This window comes from Lygodium microphyllum, chromosome 5 (assembly GCF_053477565.2).
Source record: "Lygodium microphyllum isolate KBCC chromosome 5, Lygodium_microphyllum_v1.1.10, whole genome shotgun sequence".
In the NCBI taxonomy this organism is placed as follows: Eukaryota; Viridiplantae; Streptophyta; class Polypodiopsida; order Schizaeales; family Lygodiaceae; genus Lygodium; species Lygodium microphyllum.
The window spans coordinates 109937359-109962833 of NC_141139.1; the positions used below are offsets into that span (position 1 = coordinate 109937359).

The window sequence follows — 25475 nt, forward strand, 5'->3', positions numbered from 1 at the left end:
ACCATCTTTTAGTAACATTGTCGGATGGGATTGAACCAATATGGAAGGTGGTGTCAATGACTCTTCTCTATTCACCTCAGAGATTGTCTGGTGTTCTCAAATTTCCACCTGACTACGCTATATTTATTCGTTGAAAGAAGCTCATCTTTTAGTAAGATTGGCTGATGGGATCGGGCCAATATGGAAAGTGCCAACGTGGAACGTGCATGGAAGGAGAGTGGCATGCTTATCCAGAGGGAACATCGCCCTCGAGGATACTGGGAGACGCGGCGGCAGCGCCGAGTGGAAACGAGAATATCACGCGCGGTCACGTCGAGGCCAGGGCAGGGGCCGCTCGCCTATAAGTATGGTAGAGGCCTCAGGCATTTTGCCAGCTTACCGGCTAGTGCGAGGCCTCCCGTACAATAGCTCCTGTTTGCTTGTGTGTAGTTTGGTGGTGATAATCAATATGGCGGCTCGTGTGTTTTTGTTGGGAGCACTGTTGGTGCTGTTGGTGATAGTGAGTGAAGTGTCGGCGACGTCCCGCGGTCGAGAGGAGGAGCGACGTCGGGAGGAAGAGAGGGAGAGGGAGGAGAGGAGAGGAGAAGGGTCGAGGGAGGAGTGGCACGCGAGGCTGCGGGCGTGCGACAATTTCTTCAGGCAGCAACGGCGAGAGGTGGAGGAAAGAGAGTCGTCGCCGTATTACAATTCCTATTTGTCATGGAGGTCGGTTGAGGGGAGGGGGGTGACGCAGCAGCAGCCGTCCCGGGCGTGCTGCGAGGCCGTGGAGCGCATCCCCTCGCAGGACCGCTGCTACGCCCTCCAGCAGGCTTACGGAGGCGGCGAGCGCCGCCGTCGTTATGAAGAGGAGGGCGTCTGGGCGCAGCGACGAGAAGAGGAGTCGGAGCAGCAGCAGAGAACCATGACCGCCCAGATGTCCTCTCGCCTCCTTCAGCAGTGCAACCTTCGCCCTCGCGAATGCCGTGCAAGGTCGTCCCGAGGTATGTTGTCTAAATGATGCATTGCCCGTCATTTTATTTTATATATCAGTCTATTATAATCTATATCTATTTTAGATGCATTGCCCGTCATTTTATATATGAACCTAGTGGATTCCGTGATTTTAATATATATGAAACCTAACATAATCTAAACCTATTTCGTCTGTGCCAAAAGTTCGTTTATAATTGTCTATTGTCTCTCTTATAATTGTCTGCGTTACTGCTATTTATTTGCCATGATTGAATGGCATATGGATGCAATGGATATGATCTAATATATAAATTATATTCTCTTAATATGATTTAATACATCACTTATGGATATGATTTAATATATAAATTATATTCTCTTAATTTGTGATGATTGAATGGCATATGAATGTAAGGGATATGATCTAATAATATATCAATTATTGTCTCTTAACTATAGTTAAGTCGATTTAAAATACCGCTTGTCAGAATCATGGTTAGATTCAAATCTACATCTTATGTAGTACTATTAGTTTTCTCTGAATATTCTATCCTTGTTGGGTACCTCGACCTACATTTGACAATAGTTTGCGCGTCCTTAGTGTATTTGTGTTCGAGTACTTAAATTGAAAGATTTGAAGTACTGGTTGTATAGATACTGTGTGATCGAATGTAGAACTGGACCTAATATATATTGCTACTAGACCTACATTTGACAATAGTTTGTGCGTCCTTAATTGTATTTGTCTTCCGAGTACTTAAATTGAAAGATTTGAAGTATTGGTTGTATAGATATTGTGTGATCGAATGTAGATCTCGACCTAATATATATTGCTACTAAACATGTCCGCTAGCTTGAATCGAACTGTGTAATTGTTTGAAATAATATTACTGTTATATTGTCAGCCAGCTTGAATTGAACTGTATGATCGAATGCAGTTTAACCTAATATATATTGAATGCAAGTCTAACCTAATATATATCTTGCTACTAAATATAATGCAAGTATAACCTAATATATATTGAATGCAAGTCGAATGTAATATATATATTGCTACCGTGGTTGTATATATATTTTGTGATCGAGTGTAGATCTGGACCTAATATAATATTATTGTTATATTGTCAGCTAGTTTGTTATATATCTTTGCGATTGCTACACTCAAATATGTTGGATTACTGATTCTTAAGGCACTGCTTGTATTTGTTTGCAGAAGTGCTGATGGACGATTCTTATTGGAGGTAGAGAGAAAGTGGGCTACCTTTGTCGCAACATGCACAACTAGGATTGTTGCCACTACTCAATGCTCTCCCATCGATCGGTGGGTGTGCCATCCGAGACGAATAAACACCCCATGTAGGGGGTACTTTGTCCGATAGAAAAAATGTATGGATGAAGAGGGGTTTGTGTGTATATAGGTTTCACCAAATAGGTGTAAATATACAAAGGTTTTTGCTAAAAGGTTTTTATCAACAGTTTCTTTAATCTGCAACTTTTATCTTTATAATATAAAGTTATATCAATCCTGTTTGTGTTTAGTAATATTGTCGAAATTTGTATGAGCGACCAACCATCGAATGTGTGCGAGATAGTTGCATATGCAACTAACCTGCATATGACTTACCATCGAATTTTCATGGGATGACTGATGTTGCATGCATGAAGATAACCACATGGTTGGCTCTCCTAACTATAGTTCAATGCATGAAAGTAACGAGGACGAGCTCTAATTGCAATGACCAGCATTTTGTTACATCCAAGACTCATTACATTAAGCCAACTCGAGTTGCATGACCCTATGTGCTTTTTAAGGGTGTCTTGAAGGGTTGATATTATAGGTGATTTGTGCAAATCTTTTAAGGTGCTATGACAGTCTAAAATCATTTGCACTTGGTCATTTTTGGATTGACAATGGTTGTGTCATTGTGTTTGCTGTATTATTCAAAGCCCATATGCATTTTGTGTGTGATTATGACCAACTCAACAAATTTTCATAATCGTGTTGTGAGTTAGAAATTTTCATAACTGCGTGGTTGAGGCTGTTGACTCAGAAAATTCAAAACCCCATGATTGAGAGTGTTGTATACCATCATGACGAACGATACTACCCATCACAAACCCCCAAAAATGCTTGAATAAACTAGCTTTCGGTGCAACATGGACCTGATTGCTTGCCACCTAGAAATTAATTGATTGATTCCAGAGTGATCGTTTGATTTGTGGACTGTTTTAAATTGTTGGCATCTATGGACTGAGACCTATCGAACCCTCCACGTATGTTTTAATCGAGAGTGGAGGGGTTTGATCACTTGATTTACTCTAGTTGAGGGAGTTGAAATATTTAGAGAACTTAAGGGGGTGTGTGAATCTTCTGAAGCATAGAAGACAAGAGTTGATCTTTCCATTAGTGAGAAGAAAAAAGTCAATATTAGAAGACCTAAAAAATCTTTCTGTAGTTTTGTTGGCCATTTTTGCCAATGGATGTAACTGGTGATTCTTGATATGCCTTCCAAAGGAATAATTGGTGGTTTTGCAAAAGTGTTGGAAGCATAATGAGCCTCTCCATTATGGGAAAGGCAAAGAAGAGTGCCATTATAGGTAGTGATACGAAGGGGGTTTGCAGCTACTTCTAGGTGAATCCCTAAGGAGTTTCATCCCACCCCTAGAGAACCACTCACTCAAGTTTCATCCCATTGTTAAGAAGCATGTCCATTGGCCAAGGACAATGAATTGACCCAAGGAGTAGTGGCACATGTATAGGGAAACCCAATGCTTGAAGCTCTCATTGGCTTCTTCGTGACCCCTAGAGAATCACTCATGCTTGACTTTGGGAAGTACTTGATCATCCCATTGTTAAGAAGAATGTATGTTCACCAAGGCCAATGAATTGAACCCAAGGAAGAGTGGCACATGTATAGGGAAACTTAGTGCGTGAAGATCTCACTTCTCTAGGATGTGCTAAATGCCAAAGGCCAATAGTGGCACATGAAAGTTATATATAGGGTGGTTTCTTCAAGCTCTCACTTCTTGAGGATGTGCTAACTTGCAGTTCATGAGGATTGCTAAACCTACAATGCCACTTCTATATGAAAACCCTAACAATCACTCACACTTAGATTTTAGGAAGTACTAGTTGATTATCCCATTGCTAAGAAGCATATCCCCTTAACATGTTAAGGCTAATGAATTGAGCCGAGTAGTGGCACATGAATGTCATATAGGGAAACTCTAAGCCTCACTTAAGGATGTTCTAAAGCTACTGGATTGACTATCTTAGGTAAAAACATCTAAGTGCTTGAAGCTCTCACTCCTAACTCGGTGCTTGAAGCTCTTCCTTTTCTCATCAAGTGTGTGCTTAAGGCTAGATGTAGACGCAGTTTGGTTCCTTTTCTCATCAAGTGTGTGCTTAAGGCTAGATGTAGACTTGAGAAGTGATCTAGGGTTGTCCCTAAGAATCTTATGCTAAAAAGATGGAACTTGGAACCCTAGGACTGACAACATCAGCCTAATGTAATCACGAATAGATTGTTTCGCGACTCCATTTGATGAGTAGAATAGTCTCATAGTTCGATGTGACACTTGTGCAATAAGTGCGGAGTCGTATGATCTTGTGATTGGATCACAAGGGAATGGCCAATTCTCGCAATGAGGTTGGCAGGTCCTTACGCAAGTTATCTTGGAAGAGGATGAATAATCATCCTAATATAGTATCTTTCTTGAGTAAAGATAATTGCTTGGAAGCAAAAGACCAGCCGATAAATTGGAATAATCTATGAACTTAAGGTTTGACCAAGTCGGGTTAATAGGGTATGCCCTAACCCAGGATATAGGGGATCTTGCCAAGTCGCAAGTCATCCCGGATCGAGTGCTAGACGCATTCGAAAGGAAGGATTCATTCCTTAGCAGTTGGCCAACAATAAACGACCAATGGAAATGTTTGTGCTTGTTACAGATTTAAGAGCATTGTTTTGCTTTGTTTGACCAATGAATTCAAGTTAAATGGATATCTAATGCTTAAGGTTGAAATCCTGAAGGGAGAGGCACCTTCAATTACCCCCGACTGCCTGCTTGACCCTAACCAAGGGAGTTGTTAACCGCACCGGGAAGGTGGAACGAATCCACCGCGAGAGGTCTCTCCGTTGAGCACTACTTGGAGCAGGAGGATGCTTGGGTGCAAGGGGGGCTCTGGCCATAAATCCCTCGCCTTCCGGGCCCTACATAAGAGGCTAACGTGACTTGGGATTGGATCTCGAGGCCCGCATACTAGTCTACGGGTGGAAACTTGGATTGGTAATCCCTGTGGATTGCTGGATAGCCTTCGGGCGGATTGTGGATAAGTCTACGGGCTCGAATTTATGTATTTCCAAGATAAATATGATAACTTGTTAACAAGGAACTTGTTTGACATTGCTTTTCTATGTCAAGTGATATGATTGCGTGAAGGAACCAGTGCCTAATGGGCTAATTAAGGAAGCTGATTGATACATGTCCAACTAAATGTGTTAGGTAATTAAATAAACTAAAACAACCCGAGGAAAGTGCGGTGGATGCGGTCATAGGTCCGTCCTATGGATGGGTGGTCCCGGTTGGCCGGGAACATTTATTAAATCACGATGGACAGCAGGAACATCGTCAAAGAACACGAACAACAAAAGCATTAACATAGAGTTATGATTGATCCCGATTTACGTTGTTTTAGGGAAATGGAATGGGACTATGCCTTATGGCAGAGAGGTTGAGCTTCGCATCCCTCTCATTTCCCATTATCCTTGAACCAAGTGCAGCGTGAATCCACTTCGGACTTGGTGTTTCTGCGTAAAGTAGTTTGCTTGGATTCGACGTTAGTTGCCGTTAGGAAATGACCAATAGGAAAACCCTAATTCAGGTCGGTCCTAAGTGGGAACGGTCGGAATACTTCCGCTATGTGGCAGACGCAGAGAGTCCCAGATTGCAAACACCGTAACATTTCATGGGAGTGCGGGCCAGAGCCTTCTAGATATACTTTCCAATGAACTGCTAAGACATGTCCTGAAGATAATAGGTGGACACGTTACAATTGGTATCAGAGCGAACCAACAACGGAATTGTTTTTATGAAATCTTAATAAGATAAAGTAAAGCAAATGTTGCTATCCAAACATTTCCTTACTTTCAATGCTGTCTTGTAGAAGCATGGAAGAAGTTCTTAGTGTTCCGAGTCATATTTATGGCTGTGTTGCATTCCCCTGATTATCGACAAAGGGTTGAGATGATGAACATCCTAGAGCGAATCTATAAGTCATCGCCTTTGTACATGGAATGAAGATGGATGGGTGCCTCAGGAATCTACTATATAGCTACCCACCGGTTTGCTTATCTACAAACCAACCTAAAGAGGATCAAGTGGTTGGAAGACCTAAAAGTCGTGAAGCTGTTCATTTTTGTCAAAGCTCACGTAAACTCAACTTTACATATTCAAGGTCGGAGGGTTGAACTGAACTCATATGTATATGAGGAAGTAACTCGTGTAATCCCTGTCAACAGGATTAAAGTGTTGGGGCGCCGTGAGAAGAATGGGTTTCAAAGGAAAGGAAGGATACCCTGAACTTCCAATGACTTACCGATTCCTGAAGATCCATGACCCGAAACCATACTATTATACAGTTCCTGTAGATAAATGTAATACAACATTATTATCCCCAAACTAAATGTAACAGTTGGCTTATCATCGCAAGAAATGTTGTATTCCGAAAGGGCTATGCCCATATAAATACAAATAAGACTTTTTTTTTATCAATGTCTGATTGTGCATGAGAATTGATAAAAAGTTAAGTGGTTAGATTGCTTGGGTGATAGCGGAATTGAAGATGTAATATAAATCAATAACGATTATCGTGTAATAACATTAAGAAACCTTTATCCAGGTGCAACCCCAGGTACAGGTTCCTAGTTTATGTCCTACATCAAGTACTGTTGTAATCCAAGAGAAGAAGTTTCTTCTCAAGCAGATTAAGCCGCCCGAATTTGACAGGAGAGATAGGTCCGTCCAAGCAGATGTTGAAATTTGGATTGAATCCATGGAGGATTACTTCGAAGTAGCCGGTACTACACTCGCCAATCAGGCTATGCTTGCCAAGCTAAAGCTCACCTGTGAAGCCAGGCTTTGGTGGAAGCAATCGTGCAAGGATCAAGGGATCGCAGAAGGATCCGTTATCTGGGAGAAGCTGAAGAAAGTCGTGCACGGAAGATATCTACCACCTGCATATCGCATGTAGAAAAATGAATGAGTTCTACGAGCTAAAACAGCTGGGACTAACCCTTGATGCATACTATTCTAAATTTGTCTCACTTCTTAAGTATGTGCCACAGATGAACATGACACAGCAGGTGTCCAAATTTTCTGCTGGTTTAAATCCACCAGTAAATACCCATCTCGAATCTATGCATCCATCAGATCTTCAGGATGCACTCATTCGAGCTACCCCTATAATTCAGGAGGTGCAAGCTAGACCAAGGGGCAACAAAGCTTGGTCTTATAATGACCCGAATAGAGGAGCATTCAGGCCTCAGATGAAGAGAATTCAAGGTCAGAATCAGGGACAAAGAAAGAAAGCAAGAACTAATAACGTCAACAACTTTGTTCCTACTCAAAGCAATTGCTGAAACCTCCGATGTTTCCACTGCAACGAGCTTGGTCATTTCAAGAGGCAATGTCCCAAGCTTGGAGGAGGACATCGCCAAGCACCTTTCCAAGGAACGGGCCATGGTCAAGGAGCTGCTACCTGAGGCAGAGGAAGAACCGCCTGCGTTGCCAATAGGCAAATGTGTAAAGAAGAAGAAGATCCGACCATAGAAGCAAAGTTTGAAAGGGCGATAGTCCATGCCGCTCTACACAAGAAATGCCCGAATCACCAGTTCTCGGTGATTCAGACACCGTCGGACTATCAAGGTAAAAATTTCAAGATCTTGATTGATTGTAGCAATACACATTCCTTTATCTCACCAGCTCATGAAAAAAGACTAGGAATAGCCACAGTAGAAGCACCTACCTTGCTTGTGGAATTGGCAAATGGTCGTGAGGATACTTGTACCAGGCAAACTGCTAAGGTGGAATTCTTTCTAGGAGGAAAAAAGACTTCGATCAAATTTAGAGTCATGAATTTAGGTATCCATGAGTGCCTACTCGGAATGGATTGGCTTAAGCCTAATGACGCTCACATTCATTGTGGAAAGGGCCAAATTTCCTTTTGAAACTCTGAAAGGGATTTGGTCACAACTCAAGGTGAGACTGGAGTTCCAAAAATCCAATTGGCCAAAGCATCTCGGATCATAAAAGGAGTGAGGAAAGGATTACATGTCTACTTGATTAAGCTCAACAAGTTAGATAAGAAGCAAGAGTCTAGTGAAGGACCTTCTTGGCTAAAGGAATACGCGGACGTATTCCCTGAAGAGTTGACAGAACTCCCACCTCAAAGAGAAGTGGATCATGAGATTAAGCTAGTACCAGGAGCTGCACCAATTGCAAAAAGACCTTATAGAATGTCCATACCAGAAGCAATTGAGCTGAAGGAACAACTCAAGCAAGTGCTAGATTAGGGCTACATTCGTCCTAGCAGTTCACCATGGGGAGCTCCAGTACTGTTCCAGAAAGAGAAAGGTGGAAGGCTTCGACTATGTATTGATTACAGAGGGCTGAATCAATCAACTATCAAGAACAAGTACCCTATTCCTAGAATAGATGAGCTTCTTGATCATCTTCAGAGTGCAAAGATCTTCTCCAAGATTGATCACAGGTCAGGTTACTATCAAATAAGGATCAAGGAAGAAGATATCCCAAAGACAGCCTTCAACACAAGATATTAACACTTGGAGTTCCTAGTTATATCATTTGGACTTACGAATGCACCTGCCATCTTCAATAGGTTAATGCCGGACATTTTTAGGCCATATCTTGATGACTTCGTGCTCATCTTCTTCGACGACACTTTAGTCTATTCTAAACAGAAAGAAGATCATGAACCCCAACTTCGGATTGTCCTTGAGACAATGAGGACACATAAGTTGTATGCTAAAATGAAAAAGTGTGCATTCTTCAAACGTCAGATTGAATATCTGGGATTCATAGTATCAGCGGAAGAAATCTCAATGGACCCAGCCAAGGTAAGAGATGTGCTCGAATGGCCAATACCAACAACTGTCAAAGAAATACGCAACTTTCACTACAACAAAAAGGCTCCATAGACGCGCTTGTAGACGCAATATTTGAATTGTGTTTAAAAATATCGGGCGCGTTTATGATCGAATGGCATATGAACATAACGGATATGATCTAATATATCAATTATTCTCTTGTAATTGTCTCTGTTATTTATTTTCCATGATTGAATGGCATATGGATGCAATGGATATGATCTAATATATAAATTATATTCTCTTAATATGATCTAATACATCACTTATGGATATGATTTAATATATAAATTATATTCTCTTAATTTGTGATGATTGAATGGCATATGAATGTAAGGGATATGATCTAATAATATATCAATTATTGTCTCTTAACTATAGTTAAGTCGATTTAAAATACCGCTTGTCAGAATCATGGTTAGATTCAAATCTACATCTTATGTAGTACTATTAGTTTTCTCTGAATATTCTATCCTTGTTGGGTACCTCGACCTACATTTGACAATAGTTTGCGCGTCCTTAGTGTATTTGTGTTCGAGTACTTAAATTGAAAAATTTGAAGTACTGGTTGTATAGATACTGTGTGATCGAATGTAGAACTGGACCTAATATATATTGCTACTAGACCTACATTTGACAATAGTTTTCGCATCCTTAAGTGTATTTGTCTTCCGAGTACTTAAATTGAAAGATTTGAAGTACTGGTTGTATAGATATTGTGTGATCGAATGTAGATCTGGACCTAATATATATTGCTACTAAACATGTCCGCTAGCTTGAATCGAACTGTGTAATTGTTCGAAATAATATTACTGTTATATTGTCAGTCAGCTTGAATTGAACTGTATGATCGAATGCAGTTTAACCTAATATATATTGAATGCAAGTCTAACCTAATATATATCTTGCTACTAAATATAATGCAAGTATAACCTAATATATATTGAATGCAAGTCGAATGTAATATATATATTGTTACCGTGGTTGTATATATATTGTGTGATCGAGTGTAGATCTGGACCTAATATAATATTATTGTTATATTGTCAGCTAGTTTGTTATATATCTTTGCGATTGCTACACTCAAGTATGTTGGATTACTGATTCTTAAGGCACTGCTTGTATTTGTTTGCAGAAGTGCTGGTGGACGATTCTTATTAGAGGTAGAGAGAAAGTGGGCTACCTTTGTCGCAACATGCACAACTAGGATTGTTGCCGCTACTCAATGCTCTCCCATCGATCAGTGGTGGGTGTGCCATCCGAGACGAATAAACACCCCATGTAGGGAGTACTTTGTCCGATAGAAAAAATGTATGGATGAAGAGGGGTTTGTGTGTATATAGGTTTCACCAAATAGGTGTAAATATACAAAGGTTTTTGCTAAAAGGTTTTTATCAACAGTTTCTTTAATCTGCAACTTCTATCTTTATAATATAAAGTTGTATCAATCCTGATTGTGTTTAGTAATATTGTCGAAATTTGTATGAGCGACCAACCATTGAATGTGTGCGAGATAGTCTCCCTCTCTTTCTCTCTTTCAATGTTTCCCTCTCCCTCTCCCTCTCCCTCTCTCATTTTCCTATTATGTTTAATGTCCCTCTCCCTCTCCCTCTCCCTCTCTCATTTCCCTATTATGTTTAATGTCTCCATCTCCCTCTCCCTCTCTCATTTCCTCTCCCTCCCTCCCTCCCCCTCTCTTTCTCTCTCCCTCCCTCTCCCTCCCCCTTCCTTTCAATCTCCTTCCATCTTCCTCTCCCTCTTCCTCTCTCATTTCCTCTCTCTCCCTCTCCAATTTTCTCCCTCTCTCATTTCATCTCCCTCCCTTTCCCTCTCCCTCTCTTTCTCTCTCATTTCCTCTCTCTCTCTCAATACACATGAATTATACCAAAAACAAGTAATAGAGAGAGAGAACTCCCTCTCCCTCTCTTTCTCTCTCATTTCCTCCCCCTCTCTCAATACACAGGAATTGTACCTCATTTCCTCTCCCTCTCTCAATACACATGAATTATACCAAAAACAAGTAAAAGAGAGAGAGAACTCCCTCTCTGTCTCTCATTTTCTCTCCCTCCCCCTCCCCCTCTCTTTCTCTCTCCCTCCCTCTCCTTCTCCCTCCCTCTCCCATTTCCTCCCTCTCCCTCTCCCTCTCTCATGTCCTCTCCTTCCCTCTCCCTCTCCCTCTCTTTCTCTCTCATTTCGTCTCCCTCACTCAATACACACGAATTATACCAAAAACAAGTAAAAGAGAGAGAGAAAACACAAAAGCAAAGCAAGAATGGACAATGCACTCACCGTAAAGACTCAAAGAACAGTTTGCCGGCTTCTCTTCGCAATGGCGACTCCTCTTTGCCCTTTGTACAGCTCCTCTTCTTCGTGAATGGCGGTGGCAGTGAGAAGCCTTCTTTCTCTTTCTTTCTCTTTTTCTCTCCCTCTCAGCAAGATGCTCGCTCTCCCTATCGCTCTCCCTTTCACTCTCTCTTTTGTGAATGTACGAAAAATGAGGCGCTCGGGTTTCGGCGCGTGTTTTTTTCCTCTAGGTACCGTCGCTATTTGCATCGTATTTGCAACGCTAATAGCGACGCCGCTATTTCTCGTCGCTAATGGGCATCGCTATACTCTCATATCCTTGTAGTGATACAATGACCAATAATGAATATTTAAATTGTGCACCTATACACATACAAAATAATAATTATATATCAAGCACTTTAATAAATAAGCACGTCAAAATAAATATTGATGCCATGCCCATAAAAAATGATAATTTTTTCTAAATAACTTGAATACACGCTATCGCCCAATGGTTCCCAATGCCACCGCCGCTTGCTCTATACATCAACTGAAGCATTCACAATTGTTAGAAAATAATAAAATTAAACCGACAAAAGTGAACACCTAGCAGTCTTCAGCTACAAAATAAATAAATAGGTTGGAATTCTATCCTAACCTTAATTTAATACGAGTGTGCACTCTAAACTCATAAACTTCCATTAATTTAAATATGTATTTTGCAGAATCACCCGCTATGGAATCACCCACTTGCACATTAAATTAACGTGACGCCCGAAAAGGATAGGCATCCCCATTGAATTTTCGCACAATGAATCCACCTTGTGTACGAGCCCTGGCAAATAAATATAATTTTACGAAATCCACCCCAAAACCTCACGAAATCCACTGTGGAATATGCCTCCTGGCATCAACATCTCAACATGATGACTCTCAACATCACTCAATACTTTACCAAATCCCAAAGAAACACCATGATCCTCCTTGCAAACCAAAGAGTGCAAGGCAATAAAATCACACATAAAAAAGGGTCCAAGAATATAAGACTTGATAATAAGCACCTCATGGAGTCCCTCATCAAGTAACTCCTAGCATGCCCTCAAGTGTTTGAAGAGGCCCACCATCACAATCCACTTCGACAAACATAAATTGTTGCCCACATTCATCCATAGATGTAGTCTTCAACATAGTAGGAATTCCAATGATGTTGACTTATACTCAAATGATATTCTATTATCACACATCAGTTTCATTTGTTTTCAAATGCTCAAATGCTTGAAACATGCAAATTTTAGCGAATGAAACTTCTTCAAGGATGATGTGATCAATCGGCTCTATCGATTTGCACCTTAATCAAGCCTTACATCCAATGTAGTCTTCTCGAAAACGTAGTACACTGAACACTTTGAAAATCTACTCCACGATCAGATTGTATTTTTAAGATTTATCCAATTCGCCCTCAAATCAGAGCTCAGCCTCATACTTACTCCTCAAGCTTTATTTTTTTCATTCAGTATATCTTATCAACCCCAACTTTCTATTGACCTCCAAATTGCCGAATAGCCACCTTCTACGCGATCATGAAGACCATCGTTAATATTTAAAAATTAAAAAATATTGAGCTTAAGTGATCGAGCTATGAAACAAGGTCCTTGCAAATGCTACCACCCTTGTTGGACTCTTCTAATCATTCATCTTTGAAAATTAGAAAATATTGAGATTAAGCCATCGAGCTATCAAAAAAGGTCTTTGCAAACATTGCCACCCTTGCCGAACTCTTCTAAACCAGCACTTCCATGTTGATGACCACCATAGCACTTAACCTTGATGATTTTCCTTGATAATGAACCTTCAATACTTCCCAAAATTCTATAGTTCTTAAGGTTTGAGTATACATCCATCTTGGTCACCTTCAACATATCCAAGTATGTCCTTATCTTGAAAATAATAAGGACCAAGTAATACCACCAAATTATAGAATCAATGTCAAAAGTGCTAAAATTATTCAATCAAGCTGAAAAAATCCTTCACCTCCAAAAAGTTGAAAAAAATGAGTTCCTTGTGTGTCTGACTTACAAGCTAAATGGTGCTTGCATCATCTCATTGAGATAACATTTCAAACTTGTTTGAGGTAGATCCAGTTTTCACAAAAATGCCCAAAAATGTACTTAAGACCTCTAAAATATAAACCATAACTCTAATTATAAAGAAATTTATCAAAATATGAAATCTCAATCAATGCAAGGTAAAAAGAAAATAAAATTGACTTGTCATGTTTTCTATAGCAAACCAGTAATTATACTAAATAAAATTTTCTATAATTAACAATGTTAACTAGCATACTTGATGGATGCTCGATGGAGATATCGATGTTCAATGTTTTCTACTTTGGTTGCCTCTACACATGAGAAGCTTACTTCTACTTGTATATGACTTACTAGATAATTTATATCTAGGTTTAAAAGACCCCACACTTGTCTCTTTATTAATATTTTTCTATCTCCCTTGATTTATTCTCTATTTAATCTTTTTTTGCCCTAATCTCCTTATCTCTCTCTCTTTCTCTTCTAAAGAAAAAAATAAGCCAAGAAAGTGATCAAACTATAAGCTTTCATCTCTTTCTCGCTTTTTCTAAAGCAACCAAACCATAATATTATATGTCTTTCTCTTTCTATCTCTTGCTTACGTACAAATTTCATGATTAAGGAACTAAAATTGACAATAATAAAGTACATTGTTATTTTATTTATTTCTCTTGAGTTCACATACACATTTAAACTCTCTCACACTGCTAGTTTGTAAAGGTCTCAAATCTATCACAACAAAGCTTAAAATCTGGGTTTTTCATGTATATATATATGCAAAAAACAACAAACTTCATCTTGAATCCATGGCTTTTCTCAATGATATTGTGGAGAAGAGAAAGTGCTTAGAAATGAAGCAAATAAAGAAACACAAAAATTGAGAATTATGGAGGGGATGAGCTCTTACCATTGTGTTTTTGGTCACCTTCGCTCTAGCTCGCACTTGGTACATGTATCCTTGTAAATTATACAGAGATGGTATCCTTAATTGGAACATGTGTCAGAATATTCAACCATGTATTATTGATGCATATACCGAGACAATTATTACAGTAATTTTAACATGGGAAATACTGACTGTATCGAGTGAAGTCTTTTTTTTTGCAATTTCGTCAAAAACTCTTGTCGGTATACTTGCGATTTGATGTAGTCCAATAGTTTGCTAGAGTCTCCCAATCCTCTTCTCAATGTTTGGAGAGTCGTGATGTGCTTGCATTTCATTAATTGTAGAGATAAAAGATGTTGTCATAACCCACTCCTCGATTTGTTGGATTCTTATTATTCTTAAGGTTGGATCTCATTAACTAGAGCCTTTTTAGGAGATTATCATTGTGGTCCTTTAACTTAAGCTAGATGGATTTCCAATCTCCCTGCACTCTCTCTCTCTCTGTGACATATCGAACTTCCAACAGCGCGTGAACCCTCTTTATAGTCGTAAGGATAATTTCTTTATAAAGGCAAATTTTTCTAAATTATTCCCCTCTCCTCCAACCGACAGTCGAGTTGGAGGAAGAGGGGAATAGCATGTGTAGGTAAGCTCCTTGCTGGAGCTTGCCTAGACTATGGATCATGCGCCTCGACGCGTGGGGGAGGGAGGATCTTATCCCCTCCCCTATTTAAACCAATGGGGTGCAAGCGGAAGGAGGAACGGAGCGCTGCCGTGAATGCCTAAAGGGGGGGACGCCGTCAACTTTCAGAGAGGGAGAGAGTGAGGTCTCTCTGAGGGAGAGGGAGATTGAAGACGCCCTCATGCTCGTGCTGCCGAGAGCAACTACTCACCCCGCCTAGTCCCAGCAACTACCATTCCACCTGCCAGTCGTCACGTTGCCGCTGCCATCACATAGATAAGCCCCCCCCCCCCCCCCCCCCCACGTGATCTCTAGAAGCTTTTAAAGCTTCTAAGGGGGGGCCCTATAAGCCCCCTTTCCCCCCTTAAGAAAGCCTTACCTTAAAAGGGCCTTCACACGACCCTTAAGCCCTTCTCCCCTCCCCCCCCCCCCTTTATTAATTCTTTCTTAGTCCATTTTTTATACCTTTGTCTTCCCCCACAAAAAAAGAAAAAAAATCCCTTTCATGTGGCCCGTAAGCTTTTTTTTCCCCATACAAAAAGTCATTTTTAAAGCCTTCATACCCTTTGTCCCCCACACGAAAATCCACTCTTAAGAATCTTCTACACCAATTTTTCCCCTTTCCGAGGTTCTTTTGGAAACCCTCGCCGAGGGTTGGTATTCTCTCCCCCCCCCTCTGGATTGAAGAAAAAGTCTTCTTTCCGTGGCCTTAAAGAAGCCTTACCTTCGAAAGACCATTTAAAACCCTCCCGAAGTTTAAGCACCCCCTTTTTTTTCGTGAAATCCCTACTTCAAGGAGGAAGCCTTCTAAAACCGCTTCCGACGGACGGTGCAAGTTATCACAAAGGAAGCTATGGTGGAATTTCAAAAGGAGTTGCAAAGCTGCATCCACGACGGAAAGGCTGCATTCACAATGCCTCCTAAGAAAGCCCAAGGTGCAACTGCAGGAGGATCGTCTCCTAGCATCCACGTGGACATCTCAACCCAAGTCCAGGTTTTTCTTCCTAATTTTTATTTTACGTCGTTATAATTCAATTGGGCGTAGATGATTTTTGAAAATAGGATGCATTTTCATCTTAAACGCTTTAGAAACAAATTAACTCACGACGGAGGAATTCAGTCATTAGTATTTCTAATAAAATGAACAAAATAAAGTGGGCAGAAAAGATTGATATGCATTTCTAGCAAGTAGTTTGATGCATTGCAATAAACTGAACTTAGATTAATGTCCACATTTACAAAACGGAATTAAGATAACGCACTCCGTTTAAGCATGGAAATATAACACACTCCGTTTAAGATCCAATCTCGAGGCCCGCATACTAGTCTACGGGCGGAAACTTGGATTGGTAATCCCTGTGGATTGCTGGATAGCCTTCGGGTGGATTGTGGATAAGCCTACAGGCTGGACTTTATGTATTTCCAAGAAAAATATGATAACTTGTTAACAAGGAACTTGTTTGGGATTGCTTTTCTATATCAAGTGATATGATTACGTGAAGGAACCAGTGCCTAACGGGCTAATTAAGGAAGCTGATTGATACATGTCCAACTAAATGTGTTAGGTAATTAAATAAACTAAAAAAACCCGAGGAAAGTGCGGTGGATGTGGCCATAGGTCCATCCTACGGATGGGTGGTCCCAGTTGGCCGGGAACTTTTCTTAAATCATGATGGACAGTAGGAAGATTGTCAAAGAACACGAACAACAAAAGCGTCGACCTAGAGTTATGATTGATCCCGACTTACGCTATTTTAGGGGAACGGAATGGGGCTATGCCTTATGGCAGAGAGGTTGAGCTTCACATTCCTCTCGTTTCCCATTCTCCTTGAACCAAGTGCAGCGTGAATCCACTTCGGACCTGGCGTTTCTGCGTAAAGTAGTTCGCTTGGATTCGACGTTAGTTGTCGTTAGGAAATGATAAATAAGAAAACCCTAATTCAGGTCGGTCCTAAGTGGGAATGGCCGAAATACTTCCGCTACATGGTAGACGCGGAGAGTCCCAGATCGCAAACCCCATAACATTCCATAGGAGTGCCGGGCAGAGCCTTCTAGATATACTTTCCGATGGACTGCTAAGACGTGTCCTGATGATAACAGGTGGACATGTTACACTCTCTACTCTCTCCACTCTCTTTGTCTCCTCGGAAAAGTTACTATATGTATATCCTCTACATCACGTGCATTTAAGGCCTATTTATAAATATCCTTATCTGTGAATTTTTCTTGAATAAAACATAATCCTTTTCTATTCAATCTGTAAATAACCCCTTTATATTACACCCTTTTGTGTGAAAAAAATATATAAAAATAGTATTTTAAAAATGTCTTATTTTGAACCCACATGATGCACACATATATTCATGAGTAACTTACCTGAGTTTGTCTCTCACTCTTTTGACTTTTTTCTCTTTCCCCTCTCTACTCTCTACTCTAGCTTTCTACTCTCTCGTTCTCTCTTTCTCCAAATCACTTTATAATTGATTTACTAGTTTTATAACTAATTAATTTTATAATGTTTATTTCATAATTAATCACTATTTTAAACCAAATTATAAATCAATTTTTAAACTATTGAGGTATCAATTTTCAAGCACATGCTTGTACCTAGCACATGTTGAATGAAGATTGACCATATTGGCTAATTGCAACACAATCACCCTTATTCCAATGATATTACTAAATTATATGCCCTACACATGCATCCCTCTACCCACCCACACATCCACCGAGCCCATAAGGACACACAAAAAAGAGAATTATCTACAATATACAATGCACTTAGGTGAGTCAATCTATCTTAAATGACACAAAGAAGAGGAAAACTAAAACAAAAAATGCAATAGGGTTTATGGACTTACCTTTAAGCTAGATTGTATCATCAAAATGAAGAAAGGAAACCCATGGTTGTAAGTACTTTCTACTAGTGTTGGAATATGTTTTGTCATTTTGGTTAGGCAATATTTTAAATGGGATTAGTATAAGCACTTGTATTTACATGTGGAAATATTGGCGATTATAATGTGCACACATTTTTCAAAGCTCATATTGGTGCTTATAGCCACATCCCTTTTTTGTTTTTGGAAATGCTTGAGAAACTAGTGTTAAATTTCTCCTCATCTCTTATAGTGTTCATTGTCACTAAAAACATTGAATGATATGCAAAACTTGGTCTCATAAGTGATACTTGTAGTTACACTCTTGTTCATTGCTTAAATGATGTTGCAATTTTGAATTTTAAATTCATAACAAAATCTACGTCAAACATCATGCGAACAACTCCCACACATTTTTTCCCAAATTTCAGATGTTGCAATGTGCTCTACAACCTTGTGGTGGACAACTAGATTATTATTGCTAAGCATTCGTATCTTAAATACTTTTGTTTAATTGTTTCGAGACAATGGGAACACTTTTTTAAATAGCTTTGTCCTAGTGTGCATATGAAAGATATCGGGTGTTTATGTGAGAGCATTGCAAGACTAGGAAGTAGCACCCTAACAACTACTTTCCATGTTTGGTTGAGTAATGGATGGAGTTTTCACTAATCATTAGCGATGAAGACTTGCATATGTTTGTGGCCTTTTAAACAAGAGTGCAAGATAGTTGTGTCAAATATTTAGCTAGAATATTTAAATACGTATTCTAAGCCCCTTGACTAGGATAGAGGCAAACATAGGACTTGACTAACTATGATATTCATGACTCTTTCTTATCGCCCTAAGAAGTTCTGCCCTGCCTGGTTCTTCACCCGTTTAGATTGTATTTACTCGAGTATAGAAGACCATCTTTTAGTAACATTGTCGGATGGGATTGAGCCAATATGGAAGGTGGTGTCAATGACTCTTCTCTATTCACCTCAGAGATTGTCTGGTGTTCTCAAATTTCCACCTGACTACGCTATATTTATTCGTTGAAAGAAGCTCATCTTTTAGTAAGATTGGCTGATGGGATCGGGCCAATATGGAAAGTGCCAATATGGAACGTGCATGGAAGGAGAGTGGCATGCTTATCCAGAGGGAACATCGCCCTCGAGGATACTGGGAGACGCGGCGGCAGCGCCGAGTGGAAACGAGAATATCACGCGCGGTCACGTCGAGGCCAGGGCAGGGGCCGCTCGCCTATAAGTATGGTAGAGGCCTCAGGCATTTTGCCAGCTTACCGGCTAGTGCGAGGCCTCCCGTACAATAGCTCCTGTTTGCTTGTGTGTAGTTTGGTGGTGATAATCAATATGGCGGCTCGTGTGTTTTTGTTGGGAGCACTGTTGGTGCTGTTGGTGATAGTGAGTGAAGTGTCGGCGACGTCCCGCGGTCGAGAGGAGGAGCGACGTCGGGAGGAAGAGAGGGAGAGGGAGGAGAGGAGAGGAGAAGGGTCGAGGGAGGAGTGGCACGCGAGGCTGCGGGCGTGCGACAATTTCTTCAGGCAGCAAAGGCGAGAGGTGGAGGAAAGAGAGTCGTCGCCGTATTACAATTCCTATTTGTCATGGAGGTCGGTTGAGGGGAGGGGGGTGACGCAGCAGCAGCCGTCCCGGGCGTGCTGCGAGGCCGTGGAGCGCATCCCCTCGCAGGACCGCTGCTACGCCCTCCAGCAGGCTTACGGAGGCGGCGAGCGCCGCCGTCATTATGAAGAGGAGGGCGTCTGGGCGCAGCGACGAGAAGAGGAGTCGGAGCAGCAGCAGAGAACCATGACCGCCCAGATGTCCTCTCGCCTCCTTCAGCAGTGCAACCTTCGCCCTCGCGAATGCCGTGCAAGGTCGTCCCGAGGTATGTTGTCTAAATGATGCATTGCCCGTCATTTTATTTTATATATCAGTCTATTATAATCTATATCTATTTTAGATGCATTGCCCGTCATTTTATATATGAACCTAGTGGATTCCGTAATTTTAATATATATGAAACCTAACATGATCTAAACCTATTTCGTCTGTGCCAAAAGTTCGTTTATAATTGTCTATTGTCTCTCTTATAATTGTCTGCGTTATTTGCGATGGTCGAATGTGGCATATGAACATAATGGATATGATCTAATTGACATGCGTTATTTGCAAATATCGAATGGCATATGAACATAATGGATATGATCTAATATATCAATTATTCTCTTGTAATTGTCTCTGCTATTTATTTGCCATGATTGAATGGCATATGGATGCAATGGATATGATCTAATATATAAATTATATTCTCTTAATATAATCTAATACATCACTTATGGATATGATTTAATATATAAACTATATTCTCTTAATTTGTGATGATTGAATGGCATATGAATGTAAGGGATATGATCTAATAATATATCAATTATTGTCTCTTAACTATAGTTAAGTCGATTTAAAATACCGCTTGTCAGAATCATGGTTAGATTCAAATCTACATCTTATGTAGTACTATTAGTTTTCTCTGAATATTCTATCCTTGTTGGGTACCTCGACCTACATTTGACAATAGTTTGCACGTCCTTAGTGTATTTGTGTTCGAGTACTTAAATTGAAAGATTTGAAGTACTGGTTGTATAGATACTGTGTGATCGAATGTAGAACTGGACCTAATATATATTGCTACTAGACCTACATTTGACAATAGTTTGCGCGTCCTTAAGTGTATTTGTCTTCCGAGTACTTAAATTGAAAGATTTGAAGTACTGGTTGTATAGATATTGTGTGATCGAATGTAGATCTGGACCTAATATATATTGCTACTAAACATGTCCGCTAGCTTGAATCGAACTGTGTAATTGTTCGAAATAATATTACTATTATATTGTCAGCCAGCTTGAATTGAACTGTATGATCGAATGCAGTTTAACCTAATATATATTGAATGCAAGTCTAACCTAATATATATCTTGCTACTAAATATAATGCAAGTATAACCTAATATATATTGAATGCAAGTCGAATGTAATATATATATTGCTACCGTGGTTGTATATATATTGTGTGATCGAGTGTAGATCTGGACCTAATATAATATTATTGTTATATTGTCAGCTAGTTTGTTATATATCTTTGCGATTGCTACACTCAAATATGTTGGATTACTGATTCTTAAGGCACTGCTTGTATTTGTTTGCAGAAGTGCTGATGGACGATTCTTATTGGAGGTAGAGAGAAAGTGGGCTACCTTTGTCGCAACATGCACAACTAGGATTGTTGTCGCTACTCAATGCTCTCCCATCGATCGGTGGGTGTGCCATCCGAGACGAATAAACACCCCATGTAGGGGGTACTTTGTCCGATAGAAAAAATGTATGGATGAAGAGGGGTTTGTGTGTATATAGGTTTCACCAAATAGGTGTAAATATACAAAGGTTTTTGCTAAAAGGTTTTTATCAACAGTTTCTTTAATCTGCAACTTCTATCTTTATAATATAAAGTTATATCAATCCTGTTTGTGTTTAGTAATATTGTCGAAATTTGTATGAGCGACCAACCATCGAATGTGTGCGAGATAGTTGCATATGCAACTAACCTGCATATGACTTACCATCGAATTTTCATGGGATGATTGATGTTGCATGCATGAAGATAACCACATGGTTGGCTCTCCTAACTATAGTTCAATGCATGAAAGTAACGAGGACGAGCTCTAATTGCAATGACCAAGATTTTGTTACATCCAAGACTCATTACATTAAGCCAACTCGAGTTGCATGACCCTATGTGCTTTTTAAGGGTGTCTTGAAGGGTTGATATTGTAGGTGATTTGTGCAAATCTTTTAAGGTGCTATGATAGTCTAAAATCATTTGCACTTGGTCATTTTTGGACTGACAATGGTTGTGTCATTGTGTTTGTTGTATTATTCAAAGCCTATATGCATTTTGTGTGTGATTATGACCAACTCAACAAATTTTCATAATCGTGTTGTGAGTTAGAAATTTTCTTAACTGCGTGAGGATGTTGACTCAACAAATTCAAAACCCCATGATTGAGACTGTTGTATACCATCATGACAAAGGATACTACCCATCACAAACCCCCAAAAATGCTTGAATAAACTAAGCTTTCGGTGCAACATGGACCTGATTGCTTGCCACCTAGAAATTAATTGATTGATTCAAGAGTGATCGTTTGATTTGTGGAGTGTTTTAAATTGTTGGGATCTATGGATTGAGACCTATCGAACCCTCCACCTATGTTTTAATCGAGAGTGGAGGGGTTCGATCACTTGATTTACTCTAGTTGAGGGAGTTGAAATATTTAGAGAACTTAAGGGGGTGTGTGAATCTTCTGAAGCATAGAAGACAAGAGTTGATCTTTCCATTAGTTAGAAGAAAAAATTCAATATTAGGTCTTGAAGACCTAAAAGATCTTTCTGTAGTTTTGTTGGCCATTTTTGCCAATGGATGTAACTGGTGATTCTTGATATGCCTTCCAAAGGAATAATTGGTGGTTTTGCAAAAGTGTGACCTAAAAAATCTTTCTGTAGTTTTGTTGGCCATTTTTGCCAATGGATGTAACTGGTGATTCTTGATATGCCTTCCAAAGGAATAATTGGTGGTTTTGCAAAAGTGTTGGAAGCATAATGAGCCTCTCCATTATGGGAAAGGCAAAGAAGAGTGCCATTATAGGTAGTGATACGAAGCGGGTTTGCAGCTACTTCGAGGTGAATCCCTAAGGAGTTTCATCCCACCCCTAGAGAACCACTCACGCTTAAGTTTCATCCCATTGTTAAGAAGCATGTCCATTGGCCAAGGACAATGAATTGACCCAAGGAGTAGTGGCACATGTATAGGGAAACCCAATGCTTGAAGCTCTCATTGGCTTCTTCGTGACCCCTAGAGAATCACTCATGCTTGACTTTGGGAAGTACGTGATCATCCCATTGTTAAGAATGTATGTTCACCAAGGCCAATGAATTGAACCCAAGGAAGAGTGGCACATGTATAGGGAAACTTAGTGTGTGAAGATCTCACTTCTCTAGGATGTGCTAAATGCCAAAGGCCAATAGTGGCACATGAAAGTTATATATAGGGTGGTTTCTTCAAGCTCTCACTTATTGAGGATGTGCTAACTTGCAATTCATGAGGATTGCTAAACCTACAATGCCACTTTTATATGAAAACCCTAACAATCACTCACACTCAGATTTTAGGAAGTACTAGTTGATTATCCCATTGCTAAGAAGCATATCCCCTTAACATGTTAAGGCCAATGAATTGAGCCAAGGAGTAGTGGCACATGAATGTCATATAGGGAAACTCAAAGCCTCACTTAAGGATGTTCTAAAGCTACTGAATTGACTATCTTAGGTAAAACATCTAAGTGCTTGAAGCTCTCACTCCTAACTCGGTGCTTGAAGCTCTTCCTTTTCTCATCAAGTGTGTGCTTAAGGCTAGATGTAGACGAAGTTTGGTTCAATTTTGGTGATTTGATAACACCTCATTGTAATGTGTGCCAAATATGATTGTCAAGTCTTTCTCTTGAACTGTCGAAGTTGTTATGGTGAAGTCACATCTAGGGGGAAGTGGGTGGAGTGGAATATCACACTAGATGTAGATGGACTTTGATAAACAATGCATTCTAATGTGTGCCAAGGATGATTGTTAGTCAACAACTCTCTAGAGTTGTAAAAGTTGTTACGGTAAAGTCACATTTAGAAGTGGGTGGAGTGGAACCATTCAACTCCATTGGTACTCACAAGATCCTATTTAGGGTTGGGTCACACCAACATGAGTGGGTGGGAAGGTAGACTTGTAGTTCGATCACACACCAGCAGCAGAGGTTTAGGGAAAGGATAATCAAAATAAATATTTAATGTCTTATGTGTGAGCATGTTAAAGCTTTGTCAAAATATATAATGTCTTTTGTGTGAGCCATGTTTGATCCTGCTAAAACAATCTTAGAAACTCCTTTTGAAGAGTTGCGTGTAGGGGTTTTTGAGGATTTATGATGCCCCTACTCAATCCACCCCTTGTAGTGCAACCATGCACTTATAGGGTGAGAGGGGCGATCTTTCTCCCACTAGTGCCAAGCAAGCACAACCCGGCCCATATTGTAGGGATAGTAGGGGATAGCGAAAATTTCGATCTCCACTAGGCCCCCCCCTAGGTGGACCCCTCGGAGGTGGGCACTCCCTCATTTTCCTTGTTGTCGTGGATCAATTCAATGGTGGGCATTGGTGCACACAAATCTCAAATGACCTCTCCCTCCACTTGAAACATGTACTTTCACTATCTTATGGTGCTCCTAACTCATGCCCCTTGCCCTTGGTTCAAGCTATATAATTTGCAAGGTTCGAAGAGCATGAAATATTTTTCCATGTGTTTTTCATACGAGTATGAATGCAACAACTTTGTACAATATTATATTGTTTGCAATTCCAATCATATGAATATGAATGCAACTTATTGTACTATACAATATATTATCATACGTGTTTGCCATGACAACTATGATTTGAACCAAATACTAATCGAAGAATAATAGAAAGTTTTGAGATTGCAATAATGCTAAACAATAACATCCCCATCAGAAGAGGACTTCTTTTATCACAAAAGATTTAGCCTTACAAAAGATCTTCCACTACAAAAGTGTGGACACATAGAGCTTTACATATTTTCTTTACTAATGGACAATAAAGAACTTTACAAACTTCTTTGTTGTTACAAATAGTGTACTATCATCAGCAAAAAGTGTAATTTATGTCATCAACAAAAAAGTGTATTCTCAATTGAGAAACCACCGTTTTTGTTTCAAAATTCTTTCAGCTAAATCTGTATTCTCTAATCAACTTCACCACATTACTTCTGTGTCCCTAAACCTACTAAATATTTTTCATGTGCTAATATACTCCGTGTATATATTGTTCATATGCTGATATACCTACATCATAAGGAAACTGTGCTAATTTACTTTGCGAAGCATGTTTGTGCTCCATACGTTGTCATGCTGCTATGCGGACATCGTGTGAAAAAATCTAGAGTACATTTTCATCCAGCTTTCTTATTGATCTAGAGAGTCAATGTCATATTAGTCATTAAAATAAAGTTAGTGTCCATAGTATGGATGGTTCAAAAATACTAGATTTTTGGATAAGTTTAGCCTATTTTTTTGATATTTTGTAAATTATTTCTTGTAAATATCCTAAAAAGATGTAAAAAACTTCTAGAATAGGGTGGCATGCAAAAAGCAAATTGCTTTTCAACTAGTTTTGGAGATTTCATACAAAAATAAGGATTGGAAAAATTGCACAAGTCACGATTGCAGTTTATAGGTAGCAAAAATGTTAAACCAATTGCTTTGCCACTTCCACGAGGAAGTGAGGGTCTATATGAAAATGTGTCAAGGCAACCAAGTTTACGGGATCCTAAAGATATAGGTCATTAATTTACATATGAAACATTATAGGAATTAAAAGTTGGTGTAGAAGGGTTTCTTTTGCCTACTGAAAGAGACTTTTTTATGCAAATG

At 39.7% G+C, this 25475-nt stretch overlaps 2 protein-coding genes across 3 annotated transcripts; both read left to right on the top strand.

Annotated features, from left to right (window-relative positions):
• Window positions 1-375: 375 nt before the first annotated feature.
• Window positions 376-10344, top strand: LOC148036276 (uncharacterized). Of its 2 annotated transcripts, none has more exons than XM_087679122.1 (2): window positions 376-980; window positions 10255-10344. In XM_087679122.1, exons 1-2 carry the CDS (start codon window positions 449-451, stop codon window positions 10278-10280), a joined length of 558 nt encoding a protein of 185 aa, XP_087535248.1. In that variant the 5' UTR covers window positions 376-448; the 3' UTR covers window positions 10281-10344. The 2 variants fall into 2 exon arrangements, with proteins under 2 accessions (XP_087535248.1, XP_087535247.1); XM_087679121.1 differs by lacking the exon at window positions 10255-10344 and adding an exon at window positions 2165-2436.
• Window positions 10345-19217: 8873 nt separating this feature from the next.
• LOC148036277 (uncharacterized) lies at window positions 19218-21447 on the top strand. Its single transcript, XM_087679123.1, has 2 exons — window positions 19218-19820; window positions 21138-21447. Exons 1-2 carry the CDS (start codon window positions 19289-19291, stop codon window positions 21167-21169), a joined length of 564 nt encoding a protein of 187 aa, XP_087535249.1. The 5' UTR covers window positions 19218-19288; the 3' UTR covers window positions 21170-21447.
• The last annotated feature ends 4028 nt before the right edge of the window (window positions 21448-25475 follow it).